The 12,244-nt window shown below is 44.7% G+C and overlaps 1 protein-coding gene across 1 annotated transcript in view; it reads left to right on the top strand.

Annotated features, from left to right (window-relative positions):
- Positions 1–6,369: 6,369 nt before the first annotated feature.
- The window catches only part of GALNT17 (polypeptide N-acetylgalactosaminyltransferase 17), a 214,056-nt gene continuing 208,181 nt past the window's right edge, over positions 6,370–12,244 (top strand). The window contains exon 1 of the mRNA XM_082776615.1: positions 6,370–6,946. Coding sequence (XP_082632741.1) covers positions 6,709–6,946 — 238 coding nt within the window. The 5' untranslated portion in view covers positions 6,370–6,708. The remainder of the gene's footprint in view (positions 6,947–12,244) is intronic.

Genomic DNA, 12,244 nt, shown 5'->3' with positions numbered 1-12,244 from the left:
GAGGTTTACATTTTTTAAGGTTATAATACTGGGTATTACTTCCAGATGGTCAGCCACCATTCATAGTCGCAGCAGGATAAAAGCTGCCATAACATGCCTGTAACATAGCTGAAGCACAAATTCAGTGCAAGAGATATCTTAATTATCTAAAAAAGAATTACACAGAAAAGACTTAAAGAAACAAGTTATCTGTGTGCACTGCCTTGTAAAATTCCCAGTATTTTTTTTTGTTGCTTTTTGTTTAAGATGACACTATTTTTGACTTCAATGGATGGAGAAATACGTTAGATAAGGATGAAAAGGCAGGTGTTGGTTTCCCGTTCATACCTGTGTCTGCCCCATGTCCAAGTCTCGAGTGATGCATCCTCAGCGCAGCCTCTGTGCCTCCTGCCCTGTGTGGCTCTTGGTACTAAACATTCTTGGTTTGAGCCTGGCCAGGTTGTTTTTAACATCTCTTAATTTTCTTGAGAATTTAGAGCCCATTTTTAAAGATCTTCAGGTATCTTTTTGTTTGCACATGTAACATGAAGAAATAATAGTATTTCCTACCTCAAATGACGGAGTATGAGGTGGTTAGGTGCTGTAATAACATTGGCAATGTTTGTTATCTAGTATAATACAGAGAAGTAAATGGGGATTCTTTTCTGGTCACACAAAAAGCCAATTTTGTGTTTTAAATGACTTTTTTATTTTTTTTTCCCTATGCTTTGTCAAAATTTCAATGAACTTGCTCTTCTCCCTTCCTCTCTTTTTTTTTGAGAAAGAAGCTGAACCTTTTGAAACCAACTTTAATAAGAAAATTATGTAGGAGTTAGCATTCAGAGTGATGACCAGAATCTGAAATGCAAAGCAGCAAAACAAAAGAATATTTGAGCTATAAGCTATGATTTTGCCTTTTCTGAGTGAGCCCTTTCATTTCTAAATTCAGTTCAAGATTTGAAGCCATTCTAGAAACTTCAGGAGTGCTGATCCTGGAAGATACTTATTGATAATCCTTGCAAAGATCTCGTTTTAATATCCTTGAGGGAACTATAAAGCAACCTCATAAGCTAAAAGCACAATATGTTGCTTGTTTTTCACAGCATTTCACTGATGTGTCAGTGATGAGCTGTCCATGCTCACAGTCTGAACTTAAAAAATCATGAAATATGAATAGAATCATTGTAATGTAGAACTAAATGTGTTTCCAAACTTTGAGGATGAAACAGGGGAGAGCTACTTCTGTGCATTAGCTAGCCATTCTTGTGGAGGAAAATCATAAGGCTGGAGATAAAGGGCTCACTCCTTAGCATTAAATACATGCTTAAGTTACTGCCAAAAATGAATCCAGAAGGAGCACACAATGTACCATCAACTTTTTGTATTAGCTTCTAAAGAGATTTATTTATTTAGTTATGTATGTATGTATGTATGTATGTATTTATTTATTTATTTCCCCCCCCCCCACCAAGTGCTTACTCATTTTGTGAGATCGGGCCTCACGTGATCAGTGAAATTTAACACTGTCACTGACCCTTGCTATTCCGGCACTACTGCATTTTCTGGGCCAGCATTTGGACTGCAGTTCCCCACAGAACAGCTTTATGCTTTGGGTCAACAGCTACAATTCCCGAACTGAGTGCATGCTGTGGGCATCTTACAGCAAGCTTTTAGCATTTCACGGGGCAGATTCCTGCATGGTGAAGACACCAGTGTGGAAAATAAAGAAGACATAAGTGATAGGGATGCTTGAATTCATCTGACCTGTCTCGAGGGAGGAGTCGCTTGGTAGTTTCAGACAGCAGAGAAATAAAATTACGTAATCAGGAATTCTCAAATGTTTGAGAGAAAAATGAAAGGCTGGCAATCTCTTTGCATCACCTGAAGCCTGCAAACAAAGAAGAAACCCAAATGTGTTAACAAATACTCTAGGCAGATTTTGAAGGAGAATCTCATGGCTTTAAATGGAAGCCTTGTTATTAGTATTTTTTATTCTCTTGAAGATCATGGTTCTTGTGGTGATTCAAAGTCACAGTGGGTCAAATGAATTCTTCTAAGACAACCCAAATGTCTGCTTTCTTATGCCACAAATGTAGACATTTAGGCTTCCCGTGTGGGTGCAAAGCATCCTGGTGACACCCTCAGTCTGCCGGCCTCTGGGAGCAGATGGGAGAGGACTGAGCTGGAGCTGAGAGGAGATGCCTGTGCTGCCTGCCCTGGAGAACATAATGCTGGCAGTGGCTCCAGTAAGTAGCATGAAAATGGATTTTTCTGTGGAGCGGCAGAGACGCCAGGGATGTACAAAGAGTCTGCCTAGCAGACATGGCATTGCACTGCCGTTACATACTTTTAAAGTGATTTGGATGAGATAACCTCTGCAAACTAAGTTATTTTTGTATTTTTAATTCTTCTTGTAACTAGCAGCTACCGTTCGCTGTATTTTAAGGAGCGGAGATTTTAGCTAAAGGATTACTATGTCGTTAATCAATCTATTGAATATTCATGATTTAGTGGATTTTTCCCCCACAGAAGGAGAGAAGTAATTATTTTGGCTAGCACTTGAAAAGCGTGTTTAGTGTTGATAGAAACTCTTCTGTACTAGGCAAAAATAGAAATTTTTCAGACATGCAAACTGATCTTTTCTCCCTGATACCAATAAATAACCTTTAGTTCTTTTTTCTGTTTTGTAATATTCAATGCCTTTTTTTTTTTTTTTTTTTTTTGGTAAGTAAGGAATGGACTTAAGTAAGGAAAGTGCACAAACTGAGGAAGAAAAGGGGGAAAAAAAAGGAAACAACCTCCAGTGAAGGTTGAGCTAGTCTTTATTGAAACCCTGATTTAGAGAGTGGGGTCTTGACAGCCATTTTCACATTTACTGTACACTAACACTTTGCATAGACATTTACATTTTCTTAAGTCTCTTGCTGTGATGCAAATCTTAAACACTGGTTGGTGGAGTGTGTGAGGCTTGTTACTGTAAAAGCAGCGAATAAAACTCTCTAAGACTTACTTTGAAATCTTAGAAAGTGGGCATTCTTTATTATCAAAGCTGTAGTGTTGGAGACACGGGGATTGCTCCGCCAAAGTGTCTGCCTTATCAATGCTGACCAAACAGCCTTAGAATCACAAGGTTTACATGTTCATTACATTCATGGAATTATTTACAGATGTTCCTGCTATCTGTGCAGACTCAACGAATTGAGTCAGTGGTCCTGATGGTCATTGAGGCCTCTTCACCTTTGCCTGCTGGCTAGCCCTGAGCTTGGTTTTTGCTTTTGCTTCCTTAAATGTTATTTTGCTGATGTGCCAACTCCAGTTGAGTTATGCACACTGCTCCATTTCCTTTTTATTTTCCATCTCCAAGGTCAATCAACCACATGTTGCAGCCCTTCCACTGCTTCCTTAGGTTATTAGCACTTAACTACATTGAACGTAAAGCACAAAAATTCCTTACTAGGCAGGACGTATAGTACAAGGGTTTCTCTATTATCCCTATCAATTCCTTCCTATCAGTATTATTCAGGCCAAGAGATCTGTCCGTACCAGGCTGTTCTCAAGACTTTTATGACACAAAGCATATTTTCTGGTGTCCTACTGGTGTACATCTTCAGTATATTTTGTCCTTATCAGTTTATGCTCTGTAAAGCATACTGCTTTCTCCCATGTGGGGAAGCATAAAGGTATCTGCTGGCAGATATTACTGCAACTCAATGATGCAGATAGCTTTAGGCTATTTGGAAATATGGTAGAGTTGGCCAACTCTTGTGCAGAGCATGCTAGCAGTTGTTACTCCAGAGAGCTTAAAGGCATGTAATGATAGCTGCTAATTCTTTGGAGTTTGAGCCCTAGCAGTTTCTAGGATCTTGATCATCAGACCAGAAGTGATTGGCTCTAGAAAGCTGAGCAAAGTGAGGTGGCTCCCTGTGAATAAAGCAAGGGCAAACTCAAACTGTTGCTGCTGGTAAGAAGTAGAAAGGTCCTGTGAAACGTGTAATGTTGCAAACCAGTTAGGGAGAGGAGAGATCAGTTTTTTTGTAAGGTGTCCCCCTGTCCCCACTGCTTCCCAAAAGGCCAATGCTGATTCACATTAGGAGTTTTGCGTAGGCAAAGAATGTGCCCAGTTGCACCTCTTCCCCGGAGGCCAGCAGGAGAAAACCTCTCTCCTGTGTAATGGAGATGCTTTGCAGGTGGGCTGGCTGAATGTCCCAGATGATGGCTGTTTGTCAACTAACACAGCTTCAAAGTCTGTACTGTTCAGTTCTGCCTTTTATATAAAGAAAAGCAGCAACAATAACAGATACCTGGGAAAGTCTTTGAAAATCATCCTCGATACGAGTGGCATTGTTGAATGTGGGTATTCTTAATTATTTACAGCTCATGCTGTTTCCCAAACAATATATAACTTCAATTTATTTTTCATACAGGTCTTTAGATTTATTTATTTTGTCCTGGCACACCACGTGCTGTCCACAGACCCACCATAAGGTGGGTTGTGGCTTTCTTCTTCCATCCCTGCTTTGTCTGGGGACTTACTTGTGCTCCTTTCAGAAGGGGGATGGTAAAAAATGCTCTCCTTCTCCTTTAGCTAACTGAAACCCTCAAATTCAGTCTGTGCTTGCAGATTGAATTGTCCAAGGGGGGCAGTCTAGAAAACAAATGTGAAAATGGGAAGGTTATTGCTTTAGTCAAGCAGCTTTACAAAGCCTTTTATAATACCAGCTTGGGTTCCTTGGACTTGAGCTGCAAGGATTTTAGCAAGGTAAGAGTTAATGTTTCTTTTGTGTCAGTTGCATGGGGTGGTTTTTATTTTTCATTTTTATTTTTTTGGGGGGAGTTTTTTTTTTTCCCCATTAGGGTCGTATTATATAACAGCAATGTGCCAAAATTTCTTAAATCTGTTTTTTTACAACCAGTGTTTTATAATTAAAATAGATCTTGCTGTTCCTTTGTAATGCAACAACGCTTAATTCAGTGGGAGCACTGTGTAATGAAGGACTTGCAGGAATGGACTCTACATCCAATACTGCTTTAAAATAAGCAGCAGGTAGTTTTCTGTTTATTTCTGAATATTCTGTGTCCTATTTCTGTTTTATTTCTCAATATATCTGCCTCCTGACAGTCTAGAGACTATGTGGCCTTGCTTTTTGGTAAACAACTCTGCAAAGTTGCTTTTTGTTTTTGTGCATTTTTTACATTGCTATTATTGATAGAGGGAAAAATAGTATCAGTAGACAGCTGTGGAGATTAAACTCTTACGCTTACCATGTGCCAAAACACCCCAGACAACCCCCATACCTGCAGGTGTAATGGTAAGCTTCCCCTCAGTGCCAGCAAAAAGCTTTCATGGTTTTCATGAACATCTGGGGTAGAGGAAGCTTCATATCATTAAAATCATTCACAGTTTTACCCTCTTTACCCTCTCAGGTGAAAGCCCTGTAAATGCGAGCATGGATGACTGACCAACTGCCTTATTTCAACATGTCTACAAGAACTGTGCCTGACTCCCTTTTCTTTGGGATTGTAGCAGCATCCTGGATCTTAAGGTAGAAACCATGAAAGGTTGCACGTACAGTAAGAACTAAGTTTAAACTCCCAATCCTTTAAAACAATTTTAGTTTTTTTTTTTCCTTGGCATTATTTTTCCCCTTTTTTAATTATGGCTGGAAGGTGAGAGGGGGTATTCTTGCACCTCGAGAAGGTGCCTTGTATGATCCAATGAGTCAGTGTTCGAGCTTCTAATCCATTTTCATGTCATCCTTCTGAAAAGCAGGGCTGACTGTGGCAAACTGATAAAGCTCTAACGAGAGAGGCTTACTGCAGCTGTTCTGGTAGTAGCTGCCCTCTCGGATGAGAACTTTCAATATTCTGGCACCGAAATGCTGGATTTGAATTCCTGTTTGGGGTATTTAGCATTACAGCAATGTAAACCTGGGAGCGTAGGAGATAGGAGCTGACCACCTCGGTGCTTGATGCAGGATGTTTGGGGAAGGCAGCACGGTCTGCAGCTCGTGGCTAAACGCTGGCGTGGGCTCAGCCTCCATCCGTGTGGGACACAAGCCCAACAGCCAAGCTGAGGCAGGGACCCCGAGTCGGGCCGGGGGCGCCTGAACCCCCCCCAGCACGGAAACTTTCCGAGCATCCTCTGCGCATCCCAAGCAGCCGGGGCAGGCCGGGGGGGGGCTGTTTTGAGGGGGTAGGGGCACACGGACCCCTCCAGCGCGCCTCGCCGCCAGGCCCGGCCCGGGGCCGCTCCCCCGAGCGTGCGCTGAGAGGGGCGGGGGCCGCTCCGCGACCGCCCCCCGCTCCCCGCTCCCCGCCCCGCCGCGCTGCGGCCGGGAGGCGGCGGCTGCGGCCGGGGAGGGCCCGAGAGAGGGGCCGGGAGGAGCCGTGCGGGAGCGGGGAGGGAGCGGGAGGAGCCGCGAGGGGCCGCCAGGGCCATGCCCCCCCCGCCCCGCACCGCGCCGCCGGCGGAGGCAGGCGCGGCGCTGCCGCAGGGCGCCCTGCGCCGGGCATGAAGTTACGGCGGAGCGGGGCGGGCGGCGCCTCCCCCGGGCGGCCGTAGCCCCGGGGCGGGCTCGGCACAGCCTCGGCAGCCGCCCCGCAGCGCGGTGCCGGTGGCGGAGCCGTGCCGGAGCCGAGCGATGTGCGCGCCGCGGCCGGCACCTGCCGCCCCGCTCCCCTAGCGCCTGCTGGCAGCGCGGCGGCTGGAGGTGCCCCTCGGGAAGTTTGATGGCTTCTTTGCGGAGAGTCAAAGTCCTGCTGGTGTTAAACTTGATCGCGGTGGCCGGCTTCGTCCTCTTCCTGGCCAAGTGCAGACCCATCACGGCCAAGAGCGGCGACTCCTTCCACGACGTCCATCCCCGGGCAGAAGTGGTCAACTTGACAGCCCACGGCATCGGCTCCATCCAGGATGCGGTGCTGAAGAGGCTGTCCCTCCTGGAAGACATAGTCTACAGGCAGCTCAATGGTAGGAGCGCGTCTGCTTTCAATGCCGTTTGGGCACGGGTGGGAGTGTGAGCTGAGGCAGAGGGCGAGCGCGACGATTTTGTGAAGTTTCTGTGCTAGAACCGTGCCTTTTCCCGTGTTATCGTGAACATGGGGCTTCAGCTGACTGAATTGATTTGGTATCCGATTTCCAAGTTCTGTTCGTGTTAAAAGCTCGGAGTACCTTGCACAGGATGGGAGGAAAGCATAATAACATAATGCTGGCTTTCAGGTTTGTAGTACCGGCCAGGAAATTACAGTGTCATGATTTCTACATCAAATGAGAAGGGTGTTCAGTGGCCAAATACAGGGTTGGAGCAGCACGGCTTATATTGATTGAGGGAATGACTTTAACCACTGCCGAGCTGTCCTTTTTGGAAGGATCTTTTAAATGGCTAAAGCACATTGCGTTGTTGGAGTGCCGAAGGTCAGAAAGCAAATTGCTCTTTCTGTAATAAGTTAAGCAAACAATTCATTATTTCCTATGGCTTAGCCTTGACAGCTGCTAATTAAAACCTCAAGTAATGCTTCTCTTCATAGTGTAGCGAAGGGATTTCTATTAAAATCTCACCAGGTTCAGTAGTTGTGAAATGTAGAAAGGGAGTTTCAAAGATGCCGTGTGGGATAGAGAAACATGCTGTAAAGATGTAAGAAATCTAGGTGAGCTATCTAATTAAAACACTGACTGTGGAAGCTAATTTTTTTAAAAACTGTTCCCCGTGGATTCACAACTGGGAATGTGATCTCAATCAAGTCTTCCACTTCTTCCTTTGCATCTCTGTAGCTCTAAACGACTACCAGCTTTTGTATTGCAGAATTAGCAGAGTTAGTGTTCTTGGCAGTGGCAGTGTGATTCCCTCCCTGACTTTTGAATATGAAGCTAATGCATGATTCTGTGCTGCGTTCAGCTGAAAGCTGGCGTGCATTGTGTCTCTGTGCTGGATCGGAGCTATTGCTGCTTGCACTTCAGCACTGAGGATGTGAGGCAGGTGGGGGAATGCAGCGTACCCTTCCTGGTGTCTGATAGTTGTCTTGGTCAGCATCTGTGCTTTGTTGAAGGTGCTGTATGAAAGGAGAAGCACTCAGCAGAGTAGGGAAGTGTTATTTATACTTTTACTTTATGCACTTGCATGCAATGCCTGTCCTGCCCATGAGAACAGCTAGCACCACAAGATGTTGAGGCAGCGTTGTAGGGCGACAAACAAGGTGAAATGAAAGAACGGTAAGGGATAAGGTGGAGAAGTGTGTGTCATGTACAATGAAACTGAAACTCAGTGCTGGTGGATACTGCTCAGGGCAGAAGTTTCCAGGAAGGTTTTGGCACTTTACCTAAAAAGGGGTGATAGCTGCAGTTCAAGATAGGAGACCACATGCTGGGACTGTGGTATCGGACCTATAATCATGATGCCATCTACCATCCCCCAAATTCAGAGGCTAGTGAAATTATAAGCTAGTGCTCTTCTGTGGAGGTAAACAGGGGGGGGTCCCTGCTCTGATGTGCTCTGAGGGATGCTTTTGGAGCTAGCTGGTGTGCGAGCACAGCTCTGGATGTGCTGTGTTGGCGGGAGGCTGCTTAGTGCTGCGGAGCAGCCGTGCACCTGGAGAACAGGGGAGGCAGAGAGGTGCCAGATGCGTTGCCCGTATCGCAAAGGTTTTCTTAGGGCAGGTGGGAAGCTGAGCACATAAATGCGATGTCTTGCCTGGCCTCTGCATACTGGGGTGATTTATGGCATTGCTGATGAGTCTGGCTGAAAAATAGCTCTGGTGTAGCAGTTACATAACTTCGGGCCAAGTATATATTTGGTATGCGTGGTTTTTAGAAAAAGTACTATGTGCTCTGTTCCCCAAGTAATGTCTGTGTTGTGCTTCAGAAAGGCACGGAGTATGATGCAGGGGGGCTGTGTGAACCCCGTCAGCACCCCCAGCTCCGAAAGGATGCAGCCACAGCCAGGTGTGCTGAGACAGTCCGTGGGGTGGAGGATGCGGAGCAGCTGAACCAGCTTCCCCGCCAGGAGTTTGCTGAGCCCCCATCGGAGCTCGGTCTTCTCCTGGGTGCTTGTCGAACAGTTAAAGCTGAAATCCTAGTGTCTGTGTGAAGTGCGCAGATATGAGCTCATTTAATTTTTTCTCTTTTTAGGATAGGAAAGTAGCATGCTGGTGACAAGTGCCAAACAAAGCCCGCCATATGCTCTTCAACAAGTTCTCTACACAACGCGTCCACTGAGAGAATTTGTTCTGGTGCTTGAAGTTGTCTTTAGTTTTCAGTCTGACCTGTGGTTTAGCATGTATGAAATGTTTGAGTATCCTGTAGCATAGCACAGGGGAAGCCTGCAGCTCAGGGAGTGTTGGGAAATGTTTAGCCAAGGAGAGAAACTGAAACAGTTTGGGTGGAATCAGCTATGGATTTTTGTCTGTGTTATAGGACTTGGCTGGATTTCCGTGCAAGCTGAAGCCATCTTTAAAAAAGTGAATTTTTTTAAAGGCTGCAATTCTGTACAGATCAAATGAGCAATCTGATCATGCCATTGCTGTATTTTTAGGTTTTTGAATCGTGGTATAAAACACATCAGAAAGAACAGATCTCTCTTGTATGGCAACCCTCATTTTATATGTGCGCCTGTTTATTTCTGTAAGTGCTGGCTATAAAAGCAAGCTAAACAACACTATATGCCTCTGGTCTGGTAAAGGAATGATTTTACACAATCATTCCTTTTGAATGATGTTCCTCTGCATTGCCATTCTGGAAACAGCACCAGGACGGATCTTACTCCTCAGAGTAGATGCTCTTTGTGCACAAACAGCTGTCCCAAATGTGACCTGATCTGCTGCCCGCAGTGACATCTCATTTTCCTGGTGATACATCTTGCTGGTCTTTTAGTGTTTTATGGCTGCAGTTAGGTGGTTTTGTCATTGCACAGCTACGGGACGCTTGTTTCAGATGCTGGAGAAAAAGAACACTGTGGGAATACTGAACTGGGCTGGGGACTGGCGATTAATTGCATCAAATGTTGCCCTTGCTTAGTTTTTGCCGTGGAGTCATTCGTACAGAATCTGTGAGAAGACTTAGACCTGTGCAAATTTGTCTCTTTGCTCTTTTTTTTTTTTTTTTTTTGGCCTAAATCAGATTGAAAACTATACACACGCTTTGTTCTTTTAAAAAATTGGTTATTCCTCCTTAGTTCATTGCACAAGTCTTGTGTTTTTTGCCTCTCGATTTTCTGTTGTTTTTTGCTAGTCTCTCATCAGATGGCTTCCACGGTCACAAAGAAGTATGTGGGTGACCTTTGAATAGTCTATTGAAATGGAGGTTTTTGTTTGGGCACGCGCTTATCTCTGAATTCAGAGGATTTTTAATTTCTGTAGTCATTCTTTGGATGGAATTTTCTTGTTGAGCGGATGTTAACAGAAAGCTAATGAAGGTCTGAAAGGAACATTTGCATTTTATTTTGGGTATTAACCACAACTTGTCTTTTTGATACAAATATGGTTTTTTAAATTATTTATTTTTATTTTTTAATGGTAGCATTTAAATAAGTGTAAATTGTGTTCCATATTACCTCCAACTTCATGGAGATTCACACAAATGAACTTTCAGTTTGGGTCCTTGTTCACAAAGAGGGGGTCTCTGTGCCTATGTAAAAGGCAAGCTAGTTAGCTAGGGAGGAGCTGAAATAAAGACTCAGAAGAGTGCAGTCAGTATCTGCTGCAACCGTACGCCCCCTGAGAAGCGATGGGGTAAGGTTCTTTGATTTACCTACCTTGCCCCTCTGGGGCTATTGCTGAATCTCACTAATGACCAGGAAGAATTTGAGAAATGTGTTTGTAGGATACTGAAACCACAAAGGCAGGTCAAACTTCTTAACAAAAAATTGCTGAGTCCTGAGATCAGTGGCATATGTGATGAGTGACGTGATTTGAGGAAAGCTACAGCTTACCTGAAGAGACAGCTTACAAAGATTTTTCTTACTGTGAGATCCCTCTTGATGGGATGTGTTGCAGGGCGAGTAGCCGCTCACCTTCTCTCCTGCAAGCAAGAGCCGTGGGGGAATTGCCCAGCTAGCTTTGTTTGGCTGTTTCTTCTTCCTTGAGCTTTTGCATTTCTCTGCTCCGCTTCCCTTCATCCTCTTGAGGGTGAGCTCGATCCCAGCCTGGGTGTGCAAAAGGGAAATGTTCACAGCAGTGCAGGATGTGTTCACCCTGTGACAGAGAGGATAAGGGTGCTGTGTGCCCTTGGCAACGCCTGCCCAAGGTAGGAGGTGCGTTAGCAGGTTGGGTGTCGCCTGCCAAGATGCTGGTGGGATGGATATGGCCCATAAGCAGTTTCTCTTAAATGTGCAGGTTGCTGGTGTTGCACTGATGAATGTTCATGCCAGACACAAGGAAAGAGCCTGGATATGATTTTGTGTGTTAGTTGTTTTTTTTTTTTTTTTTTTTTTTTTTGTCTTGTCCCTTTCCCTCTGGGTCTGATCCTACACTAAAGTGGGCAGTCCACTTTTCTAAACCCTGCTTGCCAGATGCTCTTGAGGTCAATATAGGAACAGTGCAGTTATTGAGTAGTGCTGCCTATAGGAGAATGAGAATCGCAGAGGGGAGTACTCCAAATAAACCTGTTTTGCCTGTGGGGAAGCCATCACCCATGTCTGCCATTGCAAAGCACCCTGAGCAAATACAAGTAAATTAGTTCTGCTGCTCACGGGCTATCTGAGGTAGTTATTTAGCCGCCTCCTTGGTGTGCTGGGGTAAACGTCTGCATGGCTACTTGGGCCTTTTCAGCAGAGCTCTGGGTCATGGGTTGAAGCCTCCAAGAACTGTGAAGGCTGCGAAGTCCCCATCCAGTGCTTTTTGGCTGATGCACAGCAACAGCTAAACCTAGTGAGCAATCAGCTGCCTTGAACTCAGTTAGACAGGAATGATGTGGTATCTTTTGGAGGAGAGTGGAAAAAAACAAATTTCAATATCAAAGTTCTTTAATTTGTGCTAAATATTAGTAAGACAGAGAATGCTCTGAAAGGACACTGCTGACTCACCTGAAACCTGTCATTTAAGTTTTACTTTGTAAACTCCCAAGAGATGATGTACAAGATCAGAAGGAATAAAAGGTATTTGCAAATTGCTAAAAAACATCACTGGCATTGCTAGAGTGGCCAGCAATGAAGAAGTGCAGGAGTGGAGCTGGCCAGAAAATGGGTGAGCAGTTTTTTTTTGTTGTTGTTTTTCCCTGTGCACTCATGAAGTCCACAAAGTAAACTGCTGCTGTAGCAAATGTTAAAAGTTGAAGAGG

The sequence above is a fragment of the Aythya marila genome (assembly GCF_965140915.1).
Source record: "Aythya marila genome assembly, chromosome: 20".
NCBI classification, from domain to species: domain Eukaryota; kingdom Metazoa; phylum Chordata; class Aves; order Anseriformes; family Anatidae; genus Aythya; species Aythya marila.
This window is presented reverse-complemented; position numbering and strand designations above follow the sequence as displayed.